Source organism: Hypomesus transpacificus, unplaced genomic scaffold (genome assembly GCF_021917145.1).
Source record: "Hypomesus transpacificus isolate Combined female unplaced genomic scaffold, fHypTra1 scaffold_187, whole genome shotgun sequence".
NCBI lineage: Eukaryota > Metazoa > Chordata > Actinopteri > Osmeriformes > Osmeridae > Hypomesus > Hypomesus transpacificus.
The window spans coordinates 147,995-173,713 of NW_025813736.1; the positions used below are offsets into that span (position 1 = coordinate 147,995).

General features: G+C 40.8%; 1 protein-coding gene across 1 annotated transcript in view; it reads left to right on the forward strand.

Annotated features, from left to right (window-relative positions):
* The first annotated feature begins 931 nt into the window (after positions 1 to 931).
* Positions 932 to 25,719, forward strand: part of LOC124489247 (phosphatidylinositol transfer protein beta isoform-like) — a 42,882-nt gene continuing 18,094 nt past the window's right edge. Inside the window, exons 1-7 of the mRNA XM_047051943.1 lie at positions 932 to 1,006; positions 5,527 to 5,557; positions 12,065 to 12,210; positions 12,339 to 12,430; positions 12,637 to 12,644; positions 13,136 to 13,210; positions 13,321 to 13,404. Coding sequence (XP_046907899.1) covers positions 987 to 1,006; positions 5,527 to 5,557; positions 12,065 to 12,210; positions 12,339 to 12,430; positions 12,637 to 12,644; positions 13,136 to 13,210; positions 13,321 to 13,404 — 456 coding nt within the window. The 5' untranslated portion in view covers positions 932 to 986. The remainder of the gene's footprint in view (positions 1,007 to 5,526; positions 5,558 to 12,064; positions 12,211 to 12,338; positions 12,431 to 12,636; positions 12,645 to 13,135; positions 13,211 to 13,320; positions 13,405 to 25,719) is intronic.

Genomic DNA, 25,719 nt, shown 5'->3' on the forward strand with positions numbered 1-25,719 from the left:
TCATTTTGAATATCTGTTTAGTTAAACAGGATAATATAATTCTGATATACCATGCACAATTTCATGCAATTTCACCTTGAAATGTCAACCATTTTTTAACCTTTGTCCCAAAGCTGACCGAAGCTAATACTATGCTCTTTCTATTCATACAATCTCAACAGTTGGTGTGAAGCAGGAGGCTAAAGAGACTGACTTGTAATCTTATGCTCCTGAGTTCAAATCCCAGTTCAGCCTATTGTTGGTGGTCAAACATGAAGTAGTTTTGCTCTCTTGTTGTCCAAGTCTCGATCTTCTAAAGTGTACATGTATATAATATTTTGCCATTTTGCGGAGGAACCCGCATCGCTGCTTGCAGCTATATTTTGGCTTTATATTTGTACAGTGGCAAGAAGTGGAGTAAATATACAGTGTATGATGTCAAGAAGGACATAGGTTGTAGTTTGAACATAATTGCTGGAAAGTTGGCTTCTGTCCAAATGTATTCCACTGGCACTGAGCTGGCTGTGTTGCTAAACATGTTTCTGATTTTTTATTTGACCCATTGTACTTTTAATCTAGTGTTAGCAATCAGCTAGGTAGCCTACATGTTTTATAGGACAATATAAAAATGTTTAAAAAAATTGTGAATTGCTGGAAAGGCATGGGGAAAGCAGAGTCATTTAGAGACTGAAAATTCAAGTGTAAAATTAAGAATGTTAGCGCTGGATATTTTCTCATTGAAAACGTTGCAGGGTGTATTAAAACAGTTGTTGAATGAATTTTTCCATTTATCATATTAGAAATTGACTCACTCTTGGTACAAAACGTATAAAGAGGCTTTAAGTTTCTGACGGCAAATAGCTTTCACCTCATCCTTTAAGTGCCTGTAGTGCACAGTTTTCAAGGTGCATGTTTTGGCCAATCCACGAATCCTGTGGGCGGAATACATTGTGGATAATGTTCGATGACGTTCTCATTTTTGCGCAGCCGCAACCCAGGAGAAGAAGATGGTGCTTATCAAGGAATAGTAAGTGCTAAAATCATATTTTGTCGCCTGTAGTAAAATGTTGTATTATTTAAATGTTCATATTCCTGAATGGTGAATTATATAGTTGTCGACTAACGTCGGCGTTTGATAATGTAGGCAGTTGTGTGAGTGTAAGGTGGATCAGGATTTAGGATTGACACACGCCGGTGTTAGGCCTCGCCATGGTATATATATGGTATATGGTATATATATATATATCACTAGCGGAGTGTCGGCCTGTGCTACTAGCTTTTTAGTGATAACTCTGCTGCCGGCTTGACCGAACCTGCTGAGATGTAGCAAGTAGCTTTGCTGCCGGCTTGACAGAACCTGCTGAGAAGTAGCCAACTGAGTCTTTCCTTTATATGTAGTTTGTTTTACAGCATTGCATGTGCCATACGTCTTTGGTTTAATATGGGACAGATTATCAGGCAGGTTCTAATTTTACTTTAGCCATATCCACCGGAATTTGCTGGCTGCCTAACAGTGAGGAGATGTGCTATTCAGACAATACATTTTCAACCCAGTGGCGTTATCAATGATGCATCTCTAACAAATCATATTCTAGCGAGTGGATAAGTTGCTTATTAATGTATCAAACAGTGCGTGTGTGTATGGTGTGTATCATTCAAATAACGCATTAATTCAAAAGGTCGCATTTAGGTAGCTAGTTTGTCTACAGTGTGGCACTTGGCTTCGATTAATTAGCTACTAGACAAGCTAGCGAGCAACGACATCTTTGGCTGTTCGGCGCACGGGCGTTGCCAGTGTCACTGACCGCTAGCCCAGCTGTAACATAGCTAACAGCTAACTTCCCGTGACCATAGTTCAGCGGCTAACGCAAGCACCATTACACCGATAAGCTAATTACAAATTATAGCCAGCTAGTACTGCCTCTTTTACCTAGGCATTTATATTTAGACTGTGTGTGTACGCAGCTTGCACCCGTCTTCTTGGTGAGACATGCAACTCTTGAAAGAGCGGATCCTCGCATGAGATGTACAGTATAACTAAATGAGTTGGGGTGCAGGCTGGCTAACTAGTTAAAAGAGGAGCTAGCTAGCCAGCGTTAGCGTTATGTTATCCAGCTAGCTTGTGATTACTTTATTTTAGGCAGAGGTACCTTAGCTCTTCCATTATTTCAACCACATAGCACGCGATGTGATCTAAAACTTGGCAGCTACGTCTACGAATGGGGTTTGCACCATTAGTTAGCGATTCCGTGGTTTCCAATGACTTGAGGGATCTTGGATCACTGATTTGTGTTTTATCACATTTTCAATGACATTAGTTTGGTTCTCACAACAGCCTTACATAGTTGTCTAGTTCAGTGGTTCTCAATCCTGGTCCTCGGGACCCCCTGCCCTGCACGTTTTAGCTAGATGTTTCCCTCCTCAATCACACCTGATTCAAATTAATGGGTCGTTATCAGGCCCATTTATTTAAATCAGGTGTGTTGGAGCAGGGACATTTCTAAAACATGCAGGGCAGGGGGTCCCGAGGACCAGGATGAAGAACCACTGGTCTAGTTGACCAAGATAAAAATGTTATGTTGGGTAGGAAGAATGCCTCTATATTGCCTTCTGTTACCCCCTTTCCACCAAAGTGAACCGGGAGCTAGTTCGGAGCTGGTTAAAGAACGGAGCTTACTAAGAACCGGTTTGCTTTTCCACGGGCGAGAGCCACCACAGAGCCACGTCATTACGTCACTGTATACGTCTCATATTTCCAAGCAACGCTAGCGCGGTAGCGCCAAACACAACATCAACAATGGCGGACATTTCGTTGCTGTTGTTGCTCATGGTTTTGCGAACCTATATCGGCATCCAAACACGGCGCATCCGACGTGTTTGTTCAACTCGCCATTTGTATAGACCAATTATCACCCTACGTCACACAACTGTCAAGCAGTCTCAACTGCGCATTTCGGTTGTAAAAGACAAACTTCTCCCCGGTCTATTACACTTGGAGTGTCGATCAGGTCATCATATATCTCTGGCCACTGGATTGCAGGGCTTGATATTAACTTTGAGGCTCTTGGCCTTTGGACAAATACATTTAGGTTTCACTTGTCTATTAGGGATGTCACGAGAACCGATACTTACGATACCTTTCGATGCTAAAATAACAAAACTCCGACGATGCCCATTTTTTTGAAGCACCGTGAGCGCCGATGCCAGATGTTAGCATCGGTGCTGCGCGTCTTCTGGAACTGATGGGGGCAGTATTCAAGAGTGTTCCAGTCGACGTTTACATTCAGAAAACCAAGATGGCAACTGCAGCCGCAGCAATCGCCCCACCTCGACTTGTTTACAACAAAGGCACAAAAGTCGTGTTTGGAAATAGCCTACTTTGCGTTTGAGGCAGATGACCGTGGCGTTATAATTAATCTGCAGAAGCCACTATGCAGAAGATGCTACCTTGTTCTTCAGATCAAGGGAGGTAATACTTCCAATTTAGCTAAGCAACTGAAAGATCGTCATCCGGATTTGTTTAAAGAATTCAAGGTGAGCCGTTCCAGAAGAGCAGCACCGATGCTAACATCTGGCATCATACAAAATAAATCAATGTTCGTTGTGGTCGCGGCGAAGTTCTGAATACATCCAAAGAATGCACTTTTTCTGTTTTTTAATCTGTCACACACGTTACTGTACAGGATGTTTGAGATGGTGGGCACTAGTGTTACAATGGCTTATGTTATGTACTTAGTTTAGGTTAGCTATGCTGTAGTTTTAACGTTAGCCTATAGCCTACCTTGGTTAGAAGGTAAAGTCATGTTCATCTTGTTAGCTGAATGGCTTAATTGCACTGTATTAGGTTGTGCTATGCTCTGTTGCACATGTTTTGTATGTCTTATGACATTTTGCTGTTTTTCCAAATATTTTTTATAAATAAGAAAATGTTTCAAGTTCAAGTACATGGAATCTTAGAAAATCCTTTTTTTTACCATGGTATTGAAATTGGCATCGAGAATCGTGTTATTTTACTGGTATCGGCACCGACTACTGAATTTTTGGTATTGTGACACCCCTATTGTCTATGCACAAATTTCACTTGACCCCGATACCCTTAAATAGCCTGACCAAGTGATCAGCCAAAACTAGCCTGGCTAACGGAGGTCGCTTTCTCAGGCAAATGAAGAATTAAACAGGCTTGGTTAAAGAAATCCGAGATGCTGACTATCTTCATCAGACTCGTATCTACATTAGGCAGTCCTCCCTAACGTTTCTGGTGTAAAATTGAGTGAATCACAACATTGTGCACACTGCCAGTGAGCGAGTCTGACTGAGGCTAACGTCAAAACAGTGTAACGGGGACGCAGTCTCACTCATGGCCAGTTTGAACAAATCAGAAAAACAATCGGACCAGCTGGCTAAAAGCAGAATTCCCATATCTCTTGAAAGCTGTCCTTCTCGACTTTTAAAATGTAAAATTGACTGTTAAACTGTAAAATTATGAACTGTTAAATTATGAACTTAGTGACATGACGAAGACATGGTTGCCACTCGACTATGCGGTCTGTACCGGGCAACATTCTCACTCAAATTTCAAGACTTTCGTGACCCAAATCAAAATTCTGATGCGACAGATCAATCGGTAATCGCTTTCTCTTTTAAAGGCTGTCCTCCTCGACCTTTTTGGTATTTTTAAATTGAACTATTTGTATTATCCGTGTGGTCCTTTTTCCATTAAAAATTCTATCCTTTCCCGGTTTTCACATTGCGCGCGCATCCCGAATGTTTACATTACAATCGAGAATGATAAAAGTTGGATCAAATTTACAAATTAGTAGTTTCATCAATAAAATAAGCACATTTTCAGCAACTACACTGCCCACGTCTCGATACATTTTCATTCAGATTCTGATTTACAAGTACCGTTTAGCTGAAATATGAATTGTAAAAACTTTGCAATGGCGGCCAGAGCGTTTTGTTGGTCACGGTAACCCCGCCCCAAGCGGTTCTTTGTTGGTTCGTAAACTAGACCAGCTCCGAAGTGGTGCTCGTTGCGAACCACGTACAAACCACTTTTCCGGTTTCCAGTCTGTCGAAAGAGGAAGAACTGGTTCGCGATTAGGCACCGGCTCCGAACCGGCTCCTAAAATGCGTTGGTGGAAAAGGGGTATGTGTGTTTCTCTTTGACCTGCTGTCTGGATACAGGCAGTGTGGTTGTAGTTATTTACATCCCAGGATTTGGCCGATTGTTATTAGAATTTGTTCACCTTTATTATCAAGCCAGGTAGTTGGTGTGGGACAACGGATGTGTAGAACACAGAAGAAACACAAGTGATGCCTTATGCAGTTCATTTGAACTAGATAATGGAATGAACTGTTTTGTTTAGGTATTATTGGAGGTGACTCTTGGTCTGGCGTAAGTCAGTAGTGACATCCAAGGAGGTTCCATCCTATACATTTTCCAGAAGAATCTAAATTGATTTAACTTGTTTCTTCCCCCATTCCCCTGTTTTGTCTCTTACCTTTCCTTTCCATCTTCCTTTCTATCTATATATCCTCATCAAGTCGTGTGGTCTTACCGTGCTCTGTAGAAGAGGTGAGTGTTCCACTCCATTACTGCAATTCACTACACTGGCTATCAGTTTTTCTGCCCATTTATTTTATATTAAAAGAAGAAGAAATCTTTGACTTTCCTTGTTGTTCTGACTTGCATTCATGTACATTTCTTCAGTCAGGAAATTAATTAAGATTTTTTTTACACCACATGAATGCAGTATAATTTAAGTATAGATCGTGTGTAGGGATGAGTATTGATAAGATTTTTTCACAATTCCGATTCCTTATCAATTCCTGCTTATATATTAGATTCCTTATCAATTCTCTTATAGATTCTTATTGGGCAAGGAGGGAAAAAAAGAGCACAAACGGGTTTATTTACGTTAATTTTCTTTTATATAATGTTCTATAATGCTGCACACCATATACAGTATGTATACAGACACATTTAAATGTTTCCGTTGCCTTTCATCTACACTTCTATTAGCTACACTAGCTTAACAATAGAATCTTCCATTTTCAGCCAAGGTCAAATCATATAAAATGTCAAACATCAGCCATTCTGTAAAACAATTGAAATGCTAAGTTTTATAATGGATTAAAAATCGATATGCTCAGTTTAATAATGGGTTAACACGACAACGCGAACGTTTGCTGATAACACGCCCTCCTATAATTAACGTGAAGTGATCATTAATGGGAGACGAATGCCGGAGCTAAAATGTATGCTTCAAACGACGGGACAGAAGATAACTTGATCGACTATACACAATAAAGGCGAGTTTAGCTCTACCTTGGATAGTTAGAGATGAAGCGCGAACGTTAGCTGCGCTGCTGCATGCATCGAACACATGACATCCCAGTAACTTCATTCCATGCTGTGTTCAAATGCTTCTTCATATTTGTTGTATTTCCTCCCTTCGATGAAATATACTTTTTACACGTGTCACAAGTGGCGTGGTTGTCATTTTGTCGTGTGAAATATAATCAAACTTTAGAACGCTTCTGCCTAGTTGCCATGTTTCCTGCAGTCTGATAAACTATAAAAGTTTGCGCATGCGCAACAGCACAGAGAACCATTAACAGAATCGTTAAAGAATTTGGCTGACGATTCCAATAAATCTTTTCACTGGGAACCGGTTCTAAACAAGACCCGGTTCTCAATACCCATCCTTAATCGTGTGCGGTGATGATTCTTCTTACGTCCATCAGAGCACCAGAGGGCAACTATATAAATCGACAGCTCAGGCATTTAAGTGGCAGGGGCACCAAAATCTGCGTTCTGATTTGGTCTAGCACAGGGACTACCTTGTTGTTATGATCATTGACCTATGCTCTTTTTGTAAAGCTCTCTCTTGGAAGTTGCTTCAGTGTTTCCCACAGATTAGAAATCTAATTGTGGCGGGGAGGGGTGGGGGTTGTCAGACCGGGGGGGGGGGGGGTCGTAATAATTCCTTCGTTAATAATTCGTTACAGTTAATTTGTTAGTAATTTGTTACATTAAATATTAATCCAAAATGATTCACACCTTCACAAAATTAACAACAACTAACATATCATTTCTGCATTATGCATGTAGCAACGCTAGTGCTAAACAACTATTTAACTGGTCGGCTCCATGACGCCGGGTAAGCTAGCTCTTGAGACTTCTCACCATAAGAACGAAGGGGAAACTTCGAGTACTGTAAGTCGCTCTGGATAAGAGCGTCTGCTAAATGACTAAATGTAAATGTGAGTAAGGTACCTAGCGAAAAGTAGCCTCAACTTTCCCCGACTTTTAGCTACGGCACTAATGCTGAAGGCTCGCTGATATAGCTGTCGGTCTTACTAGAACGGCATATGTATGCATTGTTGCTAACGTGTGCTGACGTTGTGACTGTGCATATGTGAGAAAGACGCATGAGTGACAGAGAGACGGAGGGAGAGCAGGGGAAAGGAAATGCAGCTGAAAGAATACGCTGCGTGTTTTAACCTAAATAGCGATAAAAAAAAATATTTTACGAAACGCAATGTGTGGCGGCCGGTGTTGATTCTGTGGCGCACCGCCACAAATTAGTCTATGTGTGGGAAACACTGCTTTGGATAAAAGCGTCTGCTAAATGCATAAATTTCAATGTAGCACAGGCGTTTTCAAACTTTATAATCAGGGGCCAGTTGTTCAAAAAGTGTGAACAGGTAATCCAATTTATATTTGTAGTGGTTTTTCAAAGCAACATTGGATTGGATCACCCTTTATCGGTGGACGGGACGATATTATCGGTGGACGGGACGATATTATCGGTGGACGGGACGATATTATTGGCGGGCGGGCCGATAGTTTTGGCCGGTATTAGGCATTTTCCAAACTCGGTATCGGTATTGGCATTTAAAATGGCCGGTAACGTTTTTTATTTATTTTTAAGAACAAAAATGAACAAACATAAGATTTTTACAGTCAGATATTATATAAAGACAATATTGAAGTAAAAAATATATAAAAAATACATATATTTTTATATATATACATATATACACACTGATAAATTTGTTTTAACAAATTTTAATGAAAATGGACGAAACACCTTTCAACCATGTTATGTGTTGGCGTTGCATTGTTTGTCCACCAGAGGGCACTCTACAATGTTCCTGTTCAAAGGACTTAAAAGATCCCATGACATGCAGTTTTTGGATGCTTTTATATAGGCCTTAGTGGTCCCTTAATACTGTATCTGAAGTCTCTTTCCCGAAATTCCGCCTTGGTGCAGAATTACAGCCACTACGAGCAGTCCCACAATGAGCTTTCCTCAGGACATGCCGTTTCTGTGTCTGTAGCTTTTAAATGCTGTGAGGAAGAAAGAGGCGGGGCTAACTGCCATGCTTCGGTCGTTTGCAAGCCATGATGTCTCGAGGAAAAAACAATATCGCGCTCGCACAGTCGTAGCTCATTTTCTCATTCGTGGGCCAAATTCTCTCTGCGGGCAAAGCAGAGAAAGAGGAGGTAACCTTCCTCCTTATGACGACATAAGGAGAGGATTTTCCAAACCAAGCATTTCAGCTTTCATTTTCTCAAAGGCGGATAAGGATACCCGGGCTTGGTTTACACCTATCAACATTTCTAGCCACCGGGGGACCAAAGGCAGGCTAGGGGAACTCATATTAATGTTAAATAACCTCCTAAAGTGAACATTTCATGTCATGGGACCTTTAAGTTTCATATCTTATGTTTGTATTTTATTTATCAGAGCTTTTATATATTTAGATGTTCCTCTGTTCTGTTGTGAAAATAAAACAAACATTTTATTACATTTGGTTCCTGAAATCCACCTTGAATCCACCTTTCTGCTGGGATCAGAAATAATTTTTTAGATCAAAGGTATCCCAATCCTACAAAAAAGTTTTGAACAACACATATTGAAGGTTTTATCCAGATCAGAACCAAGACTGGATTACGTGATCTAATCCAATTTCAGAATCCTTAAAACATTTTGAACAACCCATTTTCAACCCATTTAATCCAATCCAAAAACTGAAATCCGATCAGATAACTTCTGAACAAGTGGCCCCTGCTTACCCCATTTGAAATAATATATTCCACCACATACCCTCATATAATCATAATCATTCTACTGTGTGTGTGTGTTCAAGTCTTTTTTTTATTTGTCAGGTACACAGAACAACACAAGGTTAGACTGGGCACTGAAATTCTTAAGACAAGACAACGCAAGCACCTGGCATAACATTATATAAGTACACGGAACATCATTTACATCTATTCTGATCTTAAATAAGTGAAACTTCCTAGATATACAGATAGCAATAAATAATCGACTATACTAACCCTAATACTAAAACTTCCTAAATTACATATAACAATAAATAGTACACTATACTAACCCTAAATGCACAAAAACCTGTTTCAACCCTATAACCTATTCTAGCCTAAGTGGAGTACAGTGCAATAGTGCAAATTTGCAGATCAGTGACTGTCAATGACTATACAGAAGCCTGGTGGCGAGGTACAGTGAGGTACACGCATGATACAAACAACAAAACAATGACCTAACTAAAAACTCTTCAGCTTTCACATCAGGGATACAGTGCATATCGGCTTGTAAAAAAATCATAAAATGTGTCTGCAAGGCAGAACTTCGGCTTTTAATTGGTCATGCACTGTGTATTTTGAAATGAACCAATCTGAAAATTGCAAAAACAAGACTTCACAATTTGCTGGTACAAACACACAGGAGGAGGGATTAGACCTCCACCAAGTTGGCCTACCCAGTTGTTAGTAACATATTTAAATATGGCTTCTGTTTAAAACATGACTAATTTAAAATTGGTTTAATTTAAAAAGGTTGCCAGTTCGATTTCCGGCCGTGCCAAATGACGTTGTGTCCTTGGGTGAAGTCTCTTCACCCTACTTGCCTCGGGGGGAATGTCCCTGTACTTACTGTAAGTCGCTCTGGAGAAAATTACAAAATGTCAATGTAAAATGTGTAAATTAGCCATGCGTACCCCAGTTTGAAAACCGATGGTCTAGTACTGGTCATATAGCAGGGCTCTACAGTGCGCCTATTTTACTCGCAAATGCGAGTAAAAATATGTGTGAGAGCGTGGAAAAGTATTTGGACGCACGGGCGGAGTGAATTTTAACCAAAGACATACGTTTTTAGCCTATTGCAGCTGTCAGCTACATGAAAAGGGATGATGGAACCCAAAAATGCCCTAACTATTATTTGCAACGGAAAACATTGATTGCTTTTTTTCTGAGATTTGAACTAGCAAGCAAGACTCGGGTAAACCTCCGCTGCGTCCTACGGTAGCCTACTGCATCTGTCCTGCGCTGTAACAGCCTGGCTAGTGATCTAGCTAGCTAACCTTCACCCTCAGTGTGAAAAATCGAACTAAGCAAACCAACGTCCAACACTACACATATCAAAATAAATATGAGTTCAACAATAGAAACTTAAACAATGCTTCCGTGACCAAATTTACCCCCCAACTGAGTCATTTACATTTAGTCATTTAGCAGACGCTCTTATTTCAGAGTGCCTTACAGTAAGTACAGCGACATTCTCCCCGAGGCAGGTAGGGTGAAGTGCCTTGCCCAAGGACACAACGTCATTTGGCACGGCAGGCAATCGAACCAACAACCTTCTGATTCACAGCCCAACTCCCTAACAGCTCAGCCATCTGACACCATCTGAGTCCCCAGTGTCTGAGTGTTCTGCCGCAAGCCATGCTGAAAACCAAGAGCGCAGTTGCGACCCTACATGAACATTTTCTCAATCTGATTCAATGTAGCTGCTGGACATTCCAGATTCAGCCGCTATTAAATAATAAGTCTCGTGTCACCAGTCCTGTTGTTACCGAATGCCGATGTAATACAAAATCCCTATTTGGTTATTATATATTATCTCTTACAATGTACTACAAATAAAAAATATTGTTTGTTTAACATGCAAATCATTAGAGCACGCTGATCACTGCCTGAAAAAGTGCAGCATTTGAACTTGCGTAGAAGCCGAGTGGGGAACAGTGCAACAGAGAAATATTTTGTTGTGTTGGCCGGAGAAGATAATGTCATTGGATTTGGATGTGATTCTTATAATAGGCATATTAATTTTTCAACCCAGTGCGTTAGCATGAGCGAAGTAGGCCAACTTACGGTTTTTAGGTGGTAGGCTACATCATATATATAAAATAAACCGTTGTTGGCAGAGTTTGCATTCAAAGTTTTGAGTCACCCGGTACTTTGTAAATGTACTTGAAATTCTGACATACCACAGATTCCTTAGCTATTTTGATTAATAACACCGACAAAGTATGCTATGGCAGAGTTTGTAGTTCGGCAGCCAATTGTTGGTACCGTGTGCAAAAATCCTAAATGCAGATTAACGAAAAGGAAAACAGTAATACCCTTTCCTATTAAATTATATATTTGAGTTGTTGAGTATTTGTCTTAAATAATGTAATCTACAATTTCTGTAGAAATGTTTTAATTCAGAAATGGTGACACAAGCGGGAATCAGATCTCACACTGCCATAAGGCAGCCCGACCAGAAAATCGACTAGTCGACTGAGTCGGGACAGCCCTACAAAAAAGTAATAAATGAATATGTAATTAATAAATAAGTAACCAATATTGTTTCCCGTTAATTTTGTGTAATTCATTCAATAGTCTAAAAATGATGCAATGTTTAAAGTTTTTAAAAACAGAATCTGACTGTGCTTCTAAAGTTTTTCACTTGGGGGCACATGTGCTCCAGATCAAAAATAATAATTAGCGTAGAGTCCTATATAGGTACTGGCCATATTAGCACAGGGTTTTGGTACCCAACCCTAGTCGGCATTGGGAGATGTTATCAGACTATGTAATATAGTCTAATTGTAGAACATGCATGTGGATATTGGTGAGCCTACATGAATAGTATCAAATGTAATATTGCTCTGCTGGAGATAAGCAACCATCTGCACACTGTAACATCAGGGTCAAAGGTGATAATTGAAAGATGTCTCTATATTGAGTTATATTTGGCCATTCTTTGTTTGTTCATTCTCTTTGTAGTACCAAGTGGGACAGCTGTACTCAGTGGCCGAGGCCAGCAAAAATGAGACTGGGGGAGGAGAAGGAATTGAGGTGCTGAAAAATGAACCATATGAAAAGGAGGGAGAAAAGGGACAGTACACACATAAAATTTACCATCTGAAGAGGTAGGCATCACTCAACTGCTACCTTCCCATTCTCTTTCATTTTATGTTTCCTCACAATAGATTCACTTTTCACTCTTCCTTTGGACATTGTGTACCTGGATCGATAAACTTTCTCTGATTCTCTCCAGTAAAGTCCCTGCCTTTGTTAAGATGATTGCACCAGAAGGAGCATTAGTTTTCCATGAAAAAGCCTGGAACGCCTACCCTTACTGTCGCACTAGTGAGTCCTACCTCAGCACCCACCACAGTAAACACCTCTGATAACATTGTATAGCCTAACACAGCTCTCTGAAGTGAAAATAAATAAAGCATTAATGGATTTGTTTTGAGAAAACCATGTTGTCTAAAGTGCATGTGTCAATAAAAATTGACACATGCACAACGAATGTTTGTGTTTCTTTTGTTTCATGTCTGTGCCACCAACAGTTGTGACGGTGAGTAGTGTGAAAATATGCTCACTTAAGAATGATTGTTCATGCACAATAGGCTTTTTAGGCTTAATATTGAAACTGGAAAGATTCTGTGGTCATATAAAAGGAACTGCATGTCATTCCTGTATGTCACTTCCATAGCAAGCAAACATACAGTTTTAGAGTTGTCCTGTTCTACCAGCAGCATCAAATACACCTCAAACCTCTCATTTATTAATTGGATTACCTGTGGGGTTTAAATAGGTCTCTTGGGACTCTCCATTCATGGCCTTCACTGTTTCAGAGGCTCCAGGATGGCTTGACAGACAGCATCGGTGCTGGCAGTCTGTCCCCTACCCACCACCCCACCCCACCCTACCCAAGTCAATATTCAATCCAGAGAATGAGAATTAAATATTGAAAACAAACATTACAAGATACATTGTTTTGTACTTCAGCAACGTTTGAAGCTGTATTCATTACTTTTTTCCCACTTCCGTTTTCTTCTCCCTTAGAATGAGTACATGAAAGATGACTTCATGATCAAGATTGAGACCTGGCACAAACCTGACATGGGGACACTAGAAAATGTGAGTCCAGCAAACTGTGGCATCACAGACTAGACTTGTGCACTGAATTAATAGACAAACCTCTGCAACACGTTTAAAATGTTTTTTTCTTTCCTGTCCCTGTGGGTCAGATTCATGACCTGGACGAGCCTACGTGGAAGACTGTGGAGGTCGTCCCGATAGATATTGCAGACAAAGAACAAGTGGCACCTGAGGTGGGTGTAAAAAGTTCCCACTCTTTAATTTATAAACTCAGAAAGTCTACAATTTCAACTGCTTTTATTTTTAGCAAACTTAATATGTAAATATAGCTGCAAGCAGCGATGCGGGTTCCTCCGCAAAATGGCAAAATATTATAAAAATGTACATTGTAGAAGGTCAAGAGTTGGTCAACAAGAGAGCAAAACTACTTCATGTTGGGCCAACTACAATAGGCTGAATGAGGATTTGAACTCATGAGCATAAGGTTACAAGACAGCCTCTCTATCCTCTCTGCTACGCACCAACTGTTGAAAATGTAAGAGTAGGAAGGGCATAGTATTAGCTTTGGTCAGCGTTGGGACAAAGGTTAAGAAGCGGTTGACATTTCAAACTGGAATTGCATGAAATTGCGCATGGTTTTTCATAATGATGTCATCCTGTTTAACTAAACAGATATTCAAATTTAAGAAAGGCTAAAAGACTGCGGCTGGATTCAAACCTACAACCTTTTACTTTGCAGGTCACTGTCCCTGTCTTTTGAGTTATTCTCACTTTTGAAAATTGTCATGTTCAGTTACTGTAGAAAAAAGTAAGCTGTTTCTTCTGTGGTAAGAGTTGTTAGATTCAGCCAAAGTTTAAATTACTCAAATTCAATCATATTTTGACATACCAAGGTGAAATTGTTGATGGTACTTCATGATGTCATCTTGAACCCAATAAGGTTTGAAAACCATCAGTCAAAATTATATTTGATTTATTGACACAAAGATATCGAGGCAATGTGGACATTTACATAAAAACACAAATTTCAGACATTTGGTATTACATTTCTCATTCCATTTCACCCTATATAAAAATACACCTGCCCGCACACTATCTGAATCCATGTCGTGATTGCTGTAGCGGATGCATGAGGTCGACCAAAAATTGCCTCCCACAATCTAAACACATTAATCGCAACACTGTTTCAAGAATTTCTCAAAGATGGCTTGAAGACCGCTTTCCAGAACCACAGTCAACTGACAATCAAGAAGAGCCTCATTGGCAACAGGTCTGTGACACATCAAATGTCAAAGAAATCTGGTTCACTCTCATTTCATGTCCTATTAAACCACACAACATGCACTCTCAGGGTGACCAACAAGATTATTTAAACTAACAAACAACAATATTACAAACATCTAACTGAACGAACGCAACAACTGAAATCCCTTGCATAGCTGTTGTAACCAAACTATTTACCGGCGTTTTTTGACATGCCGCACTGCATGCTGGGTACCCAAGAGCGCTGACGCTGATGATCTAGCTGTGCTCCGACTGATCATCGGAGCACATATGACGAGATGCTACTGACACGCTAAGGTCTCGGCGTCTCCTGAAATGTAACGCGTCTTTCTGCCTTGAAGCTGCATGCGCATCATCATCAAGACCCCATGTATATGTCAAGATAACATCCAAGCTAACAATTTCGTCTTAGTTAAGACTTTTTTAAGACCCCTTCCAATTGAAATTAAAGACCAAATTTACGATGGAAATACAGATCAAAAGTGGAAATATACAGGAATATTCCCAAATACTGATGTTTGTTCAATATGAACAGTATGTTAAAATGACAACAATCGGTTTAAGTACATTGACTAAATGTGTGTAATGCGAAAGGATAACACAAAAATTGAAATGCTGTCCTAAATTATAATTTTGTATTACACAATGGTGGAGGAAACTAGCAATTCCATGAATCCCATGGAAACAAAGGCAAATGTGTGAGATGAACTGATGTGGAGCACAAATCATCCAAGAAGCAGTACTTCTCTTGAGTGGTTTTTATTCAGATGACTAATCATTGGATTCAGGTCAAAAGTCTATAACTTGAACTGGTTTCATTACTTAAGATACTAAAAGTCAGCAGCTTGGCATGCTGGGACATGGAAAGGCTTAAACATTTAGACTTTCATCAAAGTAAAAGTCAGGTTTTTCCTTTTTCATCAATGTCCTCAAAAAAGTGGTCTGCAGAGCTACTGTGTCTGTGGGGTGACTGTCTGTCTCTGGAGGGCTGACAGGCAGGGGCAAGCAGGGCCTTCAGGCAGTCAGGGCAGGCCAGCTGGATGAAGCTGTCCTGGGGTCAGGGCTGAAGAAAAACTGTCCAGCTAGAGCGGGGTAGCAAGGGATCTGTTTTTCTCTCAGCATCCTCTGTTGAACTCCAGACCTGTAAAAGTGAAGAAAGGATCCATGTCAGTTGTGAAAAATGAAGCTTTTTACATCTACACTTGACATAAACTACAGTTTTGACTGTGAAATGCAATGGCATTACTTGAACTTGAATCCAAATGTGTTGAACTGATGGAGACCCAGCCCTGCAAAGTCACTCCAAACATTTGGCTCGATTCCAGGCTCTGGCAAGAGTATTTCAGGCTCTGGCAAGAGTATTTAGCTCTAAACTGGTCAATATACACATCTGACCAAAGACCAACTCGACCTTTGCCTGTTAACAGTGATTCTGACTGTCAGAGACCTTTAAATACGCTGAACCGAGTGAAACTAGCCTGTCTAACGTAGGTTGCTTTCTCAGGAAAATGACAAATGAAATAGGCTTGTTTTGAAAGATCCTATATACTGGCTATCTTCAGCAGACTCTTGTCTACAAAAAGGAGCCCTCCTTGACGTTTTAGGAGTAAAATTGAGTGAACTACAATATCGTTTACACACTGCCAGTGAGTGAGCGAGCCCAGTTTGTCACAAAGTCAAAACAAAGTACCCCTGGGACGCAGTCTCACTCCACCTGCAAGTTTTCCACAAATCACAAAAATAATCGGAGCATCTGGCTAAAAGCACAATTCCCACATCTCCTAAAGGATGCCCTGCTCAACATTTTTGGTGTCGACCGAACTGTGAAATGGTGAACTTATGAACATGACGCAACCAAAACATGGCTGCTGCCTAAGCCTATGCGGTCTCCCTGGTGCATAGACTTATTACAAAGACTTTCTCGACCCAAATAAAAATTCTGAGCCGACAGGTCTGTGGGGAATTGCTTGTTCTCCTAAAAGCTGCCCTCCTCTACCTTTTTGATGAATTCGCCGAGATGCTACATGATTCAGTAATTACACAGAGGGAAAAAGCTACTAAAACTACTTTTCGAGTTCGGTTTTCCGTCACTTTAAACTCACAATCTAAAGGTCTCAAAGTGCTCAAACCTTCACCATAATTCAAAAGTAGTGTACTTTCACGAACCCAATCATTGATTCTATCTTAAAATGTGTAAAAATAGGATTTACCGAACGTGGCAGTTGAAAACCACAATGGCCGCCAAAAAATAATTTATATTCGTAACGGCAAGCTGCGATTGGAAGCGAAATGAGGGTGAGGGTGGGGCTTGGTCAGCACACCATTCCCATAAAGGATGTGTGTGCTTCTCGCCAAGCTTGCGCGTGTGTCAGTAGGTTGACCACCTGTTCCTCTTTTGCGCTGTATAGCACAGCATTTTCAATATGCGACGTGCGCAACAAGGGGTGAAAATGCTGTGCGACACAACGCAAAGCGGGACAGGTGGTCACCCTAGTGTCAAGGGGCAGGATGAGTCTGTGAGAATTTGTGAAAATTCATAAGTCTGACAATATGGGTCCTTGAGGCTTTTTGGTTCCCCATGAGAAATAAGGCATGTATACCAATTTTCAGGCATTTTGGAGTAATGGGGCGCTGGGGAAATCACGTAGACTTTGGGCGTGTTTTATAGCGCCACCTATTGTCACACATGGGCCACTAGCCATCTGGGAGTAATGAGTGACCTGTTGTATCATTGGGCCAAATTGGAAAAAATCGGGTCCAGGACTTTTTGAGCTATTGGGCCATTTAGCGGAGAAATATAATAACAATAATAAGAATACTAACAAAAACAATAGGCTTCCTCCTACCGGAGGAACCCTAATAATAAGAAGAAGACTAACAACAACAATAGGTTTCCTCCTACCAGAGGAACTCTAAAAATGTTTATGTGGGGGGGGGGGGGGGTCAAAATCAAAAGTCATAATCTGGTGTGGTCACCTGTGTTCCGATAGTAGGTTAGCAAGCTAGCTGCAGTGCTGTATCAGCAGTGTTCACATTAATATGGTAGTTGATAGCAGCACGGTCGGACACAATGCACAAATGGGGCGGCCTGCAAGTAAACTTAATTTTTTCTCCCCAGAAATTGAAATTGTAGGTTAGGCTAGCCCTACCTTGTATTTATTTCCATCTAAAAATGGCAGTAAAAGTTCTTAGCTAAAAGTTTCCTCCTATTTACATTACATTTAGTCATTTAGCAGACACTCTCCTATTCACAAAGCTTCTGAGACCAGCTTTTACTATGGAATTGGGAGAAATATAAAATTAAGAGAAAGATCAGGGTTGATCTTGTTGCTATAGATGATATTAACAAGCTTACAAACTATGCCCACAGTGATTGGCTGATAGGGGATGGTTGTCTGATGGGGTAATGGTTGTCTGTCAGTGATTTCATTGTATAACAATGAATCATGTTGCCATTAAAGTAAAGATGTTAGCCTACAATTTAAGTGTCACTAATTAAAAAAGGATATGTTCAGCTAATTGTCAGCCTTTTACATGTGCATCTAGTTAACAAATAGTGAAAATTCACACTGCTGCCTCTATGCATAGTCAATTTGGGGTCTGGAGAGTTTGATGTAATGTTCTACTGATGGATGGCTGAGATATACCTAGTTTGTCTGTGCTTCATTTTCCTTGTGGCCAAGTATCGTAGAGTTGTCAACTGTGATCTTGGTGGTTTCTATAAGTGACTGCAACCTTGATCAACTTCACTACAATCATAATACACTTGCGATTAAGGCAATACCTTTTTGAAAGCTCATTTTCTAAAATGTTTGTTCCAAGGTGGATTGCCACATTATACATTGTAGGATTTGTGATTTAGTCTTGGTGGCTTAGGAGTCCTCTTGACTACCCCCCTAATTAGGGCTGCCCCCATTCGATTGTTTGGTCGATATGTTCTTGGTCGACTAAGATTTGTTTTAGTCGAGCTGCAGTATGGCAGTGTGAGATCTGATTCCTGCTTGTGTCACCATTGCTGAATTAAATAAATGTTTTCTACAGAAATTGTAGATTATGTTATTTAAGACAAATAAAGCAACTCTACAAAATGTAATGTAACGTTAACATAGCAAACGAGCAATTTAAAAAAACGTTTCAATTAAGAACATGGTTGCAAATACACATGTACAGGACTATGTAGAGCACAAAACAACTCTCATAATTTTTAATTTAGTGCTGTCAAACGATTAAAATATTTAATCGCATTAATGTCATAGTTAACTCGCTATTAATCGCAATTAATCACACATTTTTATCTATTCTAAATGTCCATTGATTTCATTTTGTCCCATTATTTTTTATATATTTTCTTATCAATATGGAAAGTGGATTGGATTGCTTAGTGCAAATGTTTTTTTTTTATTGAAAACAGCATTGAAATCGCCTGGCTTTGACGAGGGGCCGGAGAATTCGCATCAGCTGTGTGCTTGGCCATCAAGTGGTATTTCAGACTGGACATGCTGCGATGATAGCTCAGTTCACAACGACAAAACACACAGATCACTTTGGTCTTGTCAATGGAACTATTTGGCAACGTTTTAAAATAAATGTTCCATTCAGAATTTTGTTGGCATCCATTTCGGCGTTTCGCACTCGCCATCCACGCAAAACGTAATGTTAGCATACTACTCTATAGCCGGCTTGCAAGCCCAAACAAGTGCATGCGGCGTGCCTGTTGTTTTGTTTCCGGTCTAGCTAGATCCGGTGTGTTGTAGTTTTTCTAACGTCAGTAGTTGTTGCAACAGCATGTGAAAAAAAACGACAACGTTTGCTTGGCCAAAAAGAGCGTTAATAGCGCGATAAAAAAATGTACGCCGTTAAAATGGGTTTGCGTTAACGTCGTTAATAATGCGTTAAACTGACAGCACTATTTAAAATCAATTATTTAAGCCGCAACTATTACATTTATGGGACTCGAGATGATCTTTCCGCCATTGTTGCAGGTTGAGCAGGATTCACATACCCCTAGGTTTCAAGTAAGGTCCAAACACTTGATTTTAAGGGGTGTATACCCCTTCGTCTTAGCCCTACCCCTCGATCAAAAAGAGTTTTGGGACACCATTTGCTTGCACGTGAACGCGCGTAAGACAGAGTATTGGGATTCAGCCTTGGTCTACAGTTGGTGTTATTAATCCTTCTGGCAAAATGGCAAAAAATCTGTGGTATGGAAGCATTTTATTTAAGCAAGGCCGTACTCATAATACATATTGGGACACCCCCCCCCCCCCCACCCCCAATATAAAATCTGGTCAAAATCCCCCCCCCAATATATTTATCTAAAAATATAAATCTGCTACGCTACGACAGGCAACCACGCACGCTGTCCGAAATGATCCCTCAAAATGTAATTTGTCCCCCCCCCCGTTGACTCCATGGCTACGGCCTTGTATCAAGGTACCGGGTGACTCAAAACATGTTGAATGCACACTGAAAACAATGGTTTAAATTACATAGTTCTAAAGGCCGATATATGCTTCTGCGTTTTTCGAAAAACGGACACATGGGAACGCCCTCATCTCAGTGGAACGCCCTCTACAAGCTCTCCGTCAGCCCTCGGAGAGCCCCGGAGAGCTTGACTTGCACCGCCCGAATTTTCTAGCTGTCCGTCGTAGCTACGGAGAGCTACGGAGACCCCCTTGGCTGTGATTGGTCAGTATTAAGTACCGCTTGCATCAGGGGCGGGGTTGCCGTGATAGCAGGACGAACAGAATCCTTTGACCGCCATTGCTTGTAAAGTTTTTATAATTCATATTTCAGCTAAACGGTACATGTAAATCAGCATCTGAATTCAAATGTGACAAGAAATGGACAGTGTAGTTGCTGAAAATGTGCATATTTTATTGATGAAACGGCTAACTTGTAAATTTGCTCCGACTACTCGGTAACCTAGGTAAATAAACAATCAACTACGTCTTACAAAAAACCGTTGCGCCACCTACTCTTCTGGCGGTGAATTGTTTTCATCACCCACAGCCTGCGGAGAACCATAAACGCAGTCTATCCGTGCGTATCCGTGCGCCCGCCCATCCGTAAACGGAGACGCAGAAACATATTTCGGCCTTAAGTCGAATATGATGTACCACTTGAAAACCGTAAGTTGGCAAGTTGATCATTATTTTATTATTGCAAGTTAGGAACTACCTTTGGCCTCAAGATGTTTTATGAAAACAACCTCTGGGCTCTTTGCTGGCCATGGCAGAACACTGATGTTCCTATCTGCAGGAATTCACGCACAGAACTAAGCAGTACGGCTGGTGGCATTGTCATGCTGGAGGGTCATGTAGGGTAGGAAGGGTACTACATGAGGGAGGAGGATGTGTTCCCTGTAATGCACAGCGTTGAGATGGCCTGCAATGACAACTAGCTCAGTCCAATGATGCTGTGACACACCATCCCAGACCATATCAAGGGCTTGAAATTGCGACCATTATGGATGCATATGCTCCCAAAATGGTCTGTGCAACCTCAAAATACATTTAAGAGCATTTGTGCGAGTGTAATAATCGTTACCTGTTTTAATTTCTTACAAAATGCTCGCTAATTATCCTGCTACACAGTAAATGCCTGCTGTGAGCTGATAGTGACCGGTCCACCGTTCTGTCCACCGTTCTGTCCAATGTTTCATTACTAATTAAACTTCATCTTTACGTTCTAAACTTAAATGCAGATGTTAAATTGGTTAATATTAGCTTTCAGTCATTCCTTGTCACGTGACTAGGCGCTAAATAGCGTGCAAGATAAATACAGGGCTCAAGTCCCCATTCTTTACCTGCCCCGCAGGTGTGATTCTCGAATGTGGCTGTCCTTCCTGTCTTCCTATAGTGTTTTTTTAGGCGTCTCACTGAATAGACATTGTAATTTATTGCCCTGGCCACATCTGTAATCCTCATGCAGATGAGCAGGGACCCTGGCCATCTTCCTTATGATGATTTTCAGAGTCAGGACACTAAAGACACCTGTCTATTAAGTTTGTATAAGGGGTTAAGTTGGGCTGGAAGCCAAGCTAGCAAAATGCCATACGGTAAATACAAATCCGATAGCAAGTACCACAGAAGTTTAGAGGGGGATAATAAATGTTCCCCTTTCCACAGCCCAAAATCCAAGAGTAAAAAGGTCTGTGTGTGGTCTGCCCCATTCTCAGCTGGATATCTTAAAGATCAACAAACATACTTTTGTCTGTTTCAACTTACTGTGTTGCTATTGTACTGTCTCTGAAGCCCTACGCTATTTAACTATTAGATGTGAGATTACATTCGCAAAACCGGATTTAAAAATGATGGTTACTATTTACTCATAAGATTAGGCCTACTTATAATATCTTAATAGTAGCTAGCTTTTAGAGCTACTATTACCAACAAACTAACTGCTGTAAAGTTAAAGGCTAAAGACTAGGGGTGGTAATCTTTTGGTACCTCACGGTTGGAATCAATTCTTGGGGTCACGAATCGATAAAAAAAAAATCTATTCACGATTTTAAATTTAATTTTTTTTTTTTTAAATAATTTTGTATTTATATTTTTACATTTGTGAATCGCTAGAAGACTGAATCGTGATTCATATGTGAATTTGATTTTTTTTCCCCACCCCTACTAAACACGCACTTGTTCTGGGAGTACACCGGTACTTAAAGATTTGTTGGATCAGATGTCTATTTCCTGCAGGAATGACACTTATTGAGGGACTTGTTGCACTTGTTGGTTATTTGTAACTGATTTAACTACTACATTTAGTCATTTAGCAGACGCTCTTATCCAGAGCGACTTACGGAAAATATTATTCTCCCCGAGGCAAGTAGGGTGAAGTGCCTTGCCCAAGGACACAACGTAATTTTGCACAGCCGGGAATCGAACCAACAATCTTCTGATTAGTAGCCCGACTCCCTAACCGCTCAGCCATCTGACCCCCATCTGACTTGTACTTGCTGTGAATCATATTATTGTTTCTTGCTTTCCTCCAGGTATACTCTAGCACTTTTGAGGATCATGTTATTTAATTGTAATTTGTTTAACTATCTGCTCTTGTGGTTCTACCCATTGGCCCTAACACCCCGTTCGAAATTATGATGCAAATAACTTTGTGTCAAACATTTAATTTGTTATTTTTCCAATTAAACTCATGGATGGTATCGAGCTCCAGGAGTTGATGTCACGCAATCCCAAAGCCTTTGGCACAATCCAGTGTATCATCATCCATTGTCGTATCTGCAATGATGTTATCAAATGTCTGCAGGAGGCCATCATAATTGTTTGCCACATTCCTCACTATCCGTGGTGTGAAATTCCATCGAGTAGGAGCATTCCTGGGCAACCTTGACTCCATAAAAGACGTCTTCTTTGTGGATTTGGAAAAAAATGTGGCAAACCCAGAGAGTGATGCAAAAAAGATTCTGCACTCAGGAAGGCATTTAGCACCCTGAGACAGCACCAGATTCAGTCTGTGCGCATAGCAATGCACAAACATGGCACTGGGGGCTATTGCTTTCACTTTGGCCTGCAGACCAATGAGAGCTGAAGCCATGACAGCAGCCCCATTAAAGGTCTGTGCCACAAGCTTATCCTTAAAATTGTAGCCCTGCATTTTCTCATTGAACACATCAAAAACAGACTGAGCATCTCTCCCCTCAGAAACATCAAAGAATCCAATAAAGCGCTCCTAAATTTGACCTGCACTATCCACATAGCGAACAATGACAGTGAGTTGGGCACGGCAGGATATATCAGTTGTTCCATCCACCTGCCATCCAAAAAAGGGAGCATCCTGAATTTAATCTCTGATCTCATCAGAAACGGTGGCTGCAAGAGCATGATTAAAGTCATTTTGAATAGTATGGGACATACCAGAAAACACAGTTGAGGACTTGAATTGTGTGGACAAGACAGAGTCATATTTAGCTCATGTTTCTGTGAACTCCCTGTAATTCCCCTTTTTGGATGATTCACTACTCTCATCATGTCCCCTAAATGACAGCTCCTGCCGACCAAGCAAGGATGTTACATCAATAAGGCGCTTTAGAAAGGCCCTGTTTTGTTTGACCGTTTTATAATGTTTAGCCACTTGAATGCGAGCACCTTCATTGATTGCATGCTCAACCCTGATCTTGCCCATGCAACTTAATCTTGCACATGCACTGACATGTTCATTGCTCTTTTCATGCCTTTTATATGCCCTGTCAAAGTGAGACAGATTTACAAACCCTACCTTTGACCAAACAACACATCCGTGGGATGGTTTCATCAAGAAGCATGGCCAGCAGTACATTTTCTTTGTCACAGCACTTCCTGTCAGCCAGCTAACTTTGTCATACCAGGAGAGCTGAAAAGACCTGTTACTTTGCCTTATTTTTTTCACTAAATCAATTTTAGGTGTTGATCTCCCCTGCAGTTTAATTGGGGTGTGCCTGCCTTCGGCGAGCACATACCATTGTTATCTCACATATATATTATTAATGTTTATTTTCGCGCCCCTAAGGCTCAGTCAATATTTGGACTACATAGACAACGTCGATGTCAAAAGGTTCGTCTTGGTCTCGATTGTGTTGCTTCTATTCGGATTTACGTTCCGTTGCACAGTTTAGGAGGTTACAATGTTTTTGTGGGACAAAGTGCCTTTTGTCGACGAAGGTTAACCTGTGCTGACTACGTCACCACGTCAACACACGTTAGCAATGACGCATGGATACAACGCGATAGAGACTTTCTAGCTCGCAAATTGGAGCTTGGATTACGAGTCAAAAATACCACCCCCAAACAATCACAACCATTTGGCTTTGTAGAGAAAGCGATTTCGAGTGGAACTGCAATCTCGCATTTTTTATTTAAGTCGTGACAGTCTTTGAAATTTGAGCGAGTGTAGGTCGCCCGTGAGACCGCCTCGTCTTTCAGGCGGCAGCAATGCTCATTTTATAGTTAAATTTTATACGAAAAAACTGAGAGGGAAATGTTATGACGATATGACTTGTGAAAACAGCCAGGTGGTGAGATTTTAATATAGATTGCTGTAAAAACGTTGATTTGTTTGCTACGAGAGAGCCTGTCAGCCTCCATTGACGATTGCGGCAGCAACAACAGTGTTGACACTCAGTCAACTGTCGATCTGCGTCTGGTGAGTATTTTCTTTATTTCGTACCAGGGTCAATTCTACATCTAAATGGACAGCAGTGTTAAGTGTTAAGATATGGCGATTGCGAAGACAGCCAGCGGGTCAGCATAGTTTGTTATTTGTGTAAAACTTGGAATTTGGGTGAGACTGCGTCTTGTTTTGACGTTAGCCACAGAGTCACAGACTCTGCTCGCCCACTGGCAGTGTAGTAGGCTACAGTACTGTCTTCAATGCCACAGCTATAGCTAAACTTTTATGTCTTATTACACGGCTGTTCTTAATGCTGTAGAATGCTCCATTCACTTGAATGGGGCTTCCCAACGTTCTGCAGTGAACAATTTTCTCATATTTGACCGTTGCTATGAATATTTGACCGCTGTCAAGGGAAGTGGCCTTTTTGCCTTGGATTCAAGTCTTTCGTAGCACTCCTCAAGTAGTCCGGTAACTTTTCAACCCCAGCGTACTCTGTTGCTTAGCGACGTCAGCTGATTTGAAGCCTAAATAATGCTCAAAGTCTATGAAGTTCAACGTCTTTGGCGAACTATTTCTCTGCTGATCAACAATACGAATGGTAACAAATACATTGTAAAAAAACACACTGTGTTAAGTTGTTTTTGTTGGCAAGTAGCCGTGTAATAATAGCCGGATAATGTATAGAACGCCGGTCATTATCGGGGAAATAAGCCCCTTCATGGCGAAACTAAACTGGCGAAAACTCCGCTTTGCGTCGTGCCTAACAACTCCCCTTACCTGTTCTAAAATCAGCGCAAACCACGGCCTCTTGGGGCTTATTGCTTAATTATCCCTTACAAAAGAAACGTTCTAATTTCCTGTGCTTTCAAACAATCTGTGGAGCGTGGATAGCAACGGCAGCTAGCTTGCCTCTAGCAAACTGCTTTTGAATTAGCCATGTCCCCCTAAATTAATATCGAACTTATTTTAGTTTTGGGAGGCTTATTTTCAGTTAGCAGACGGTACTATTTGAATCGCAATTCCATCTGAAATACTGCCAGTGACAACGTTGTTACAGTAGCTTGTTTCAAAGGGGGTTCCTTGTTTCAAAGGGTGTTCTTAATGAATTATGCAATATGAGTAGGCTAAATGCTTGAAAATATCACTAGAAGGGA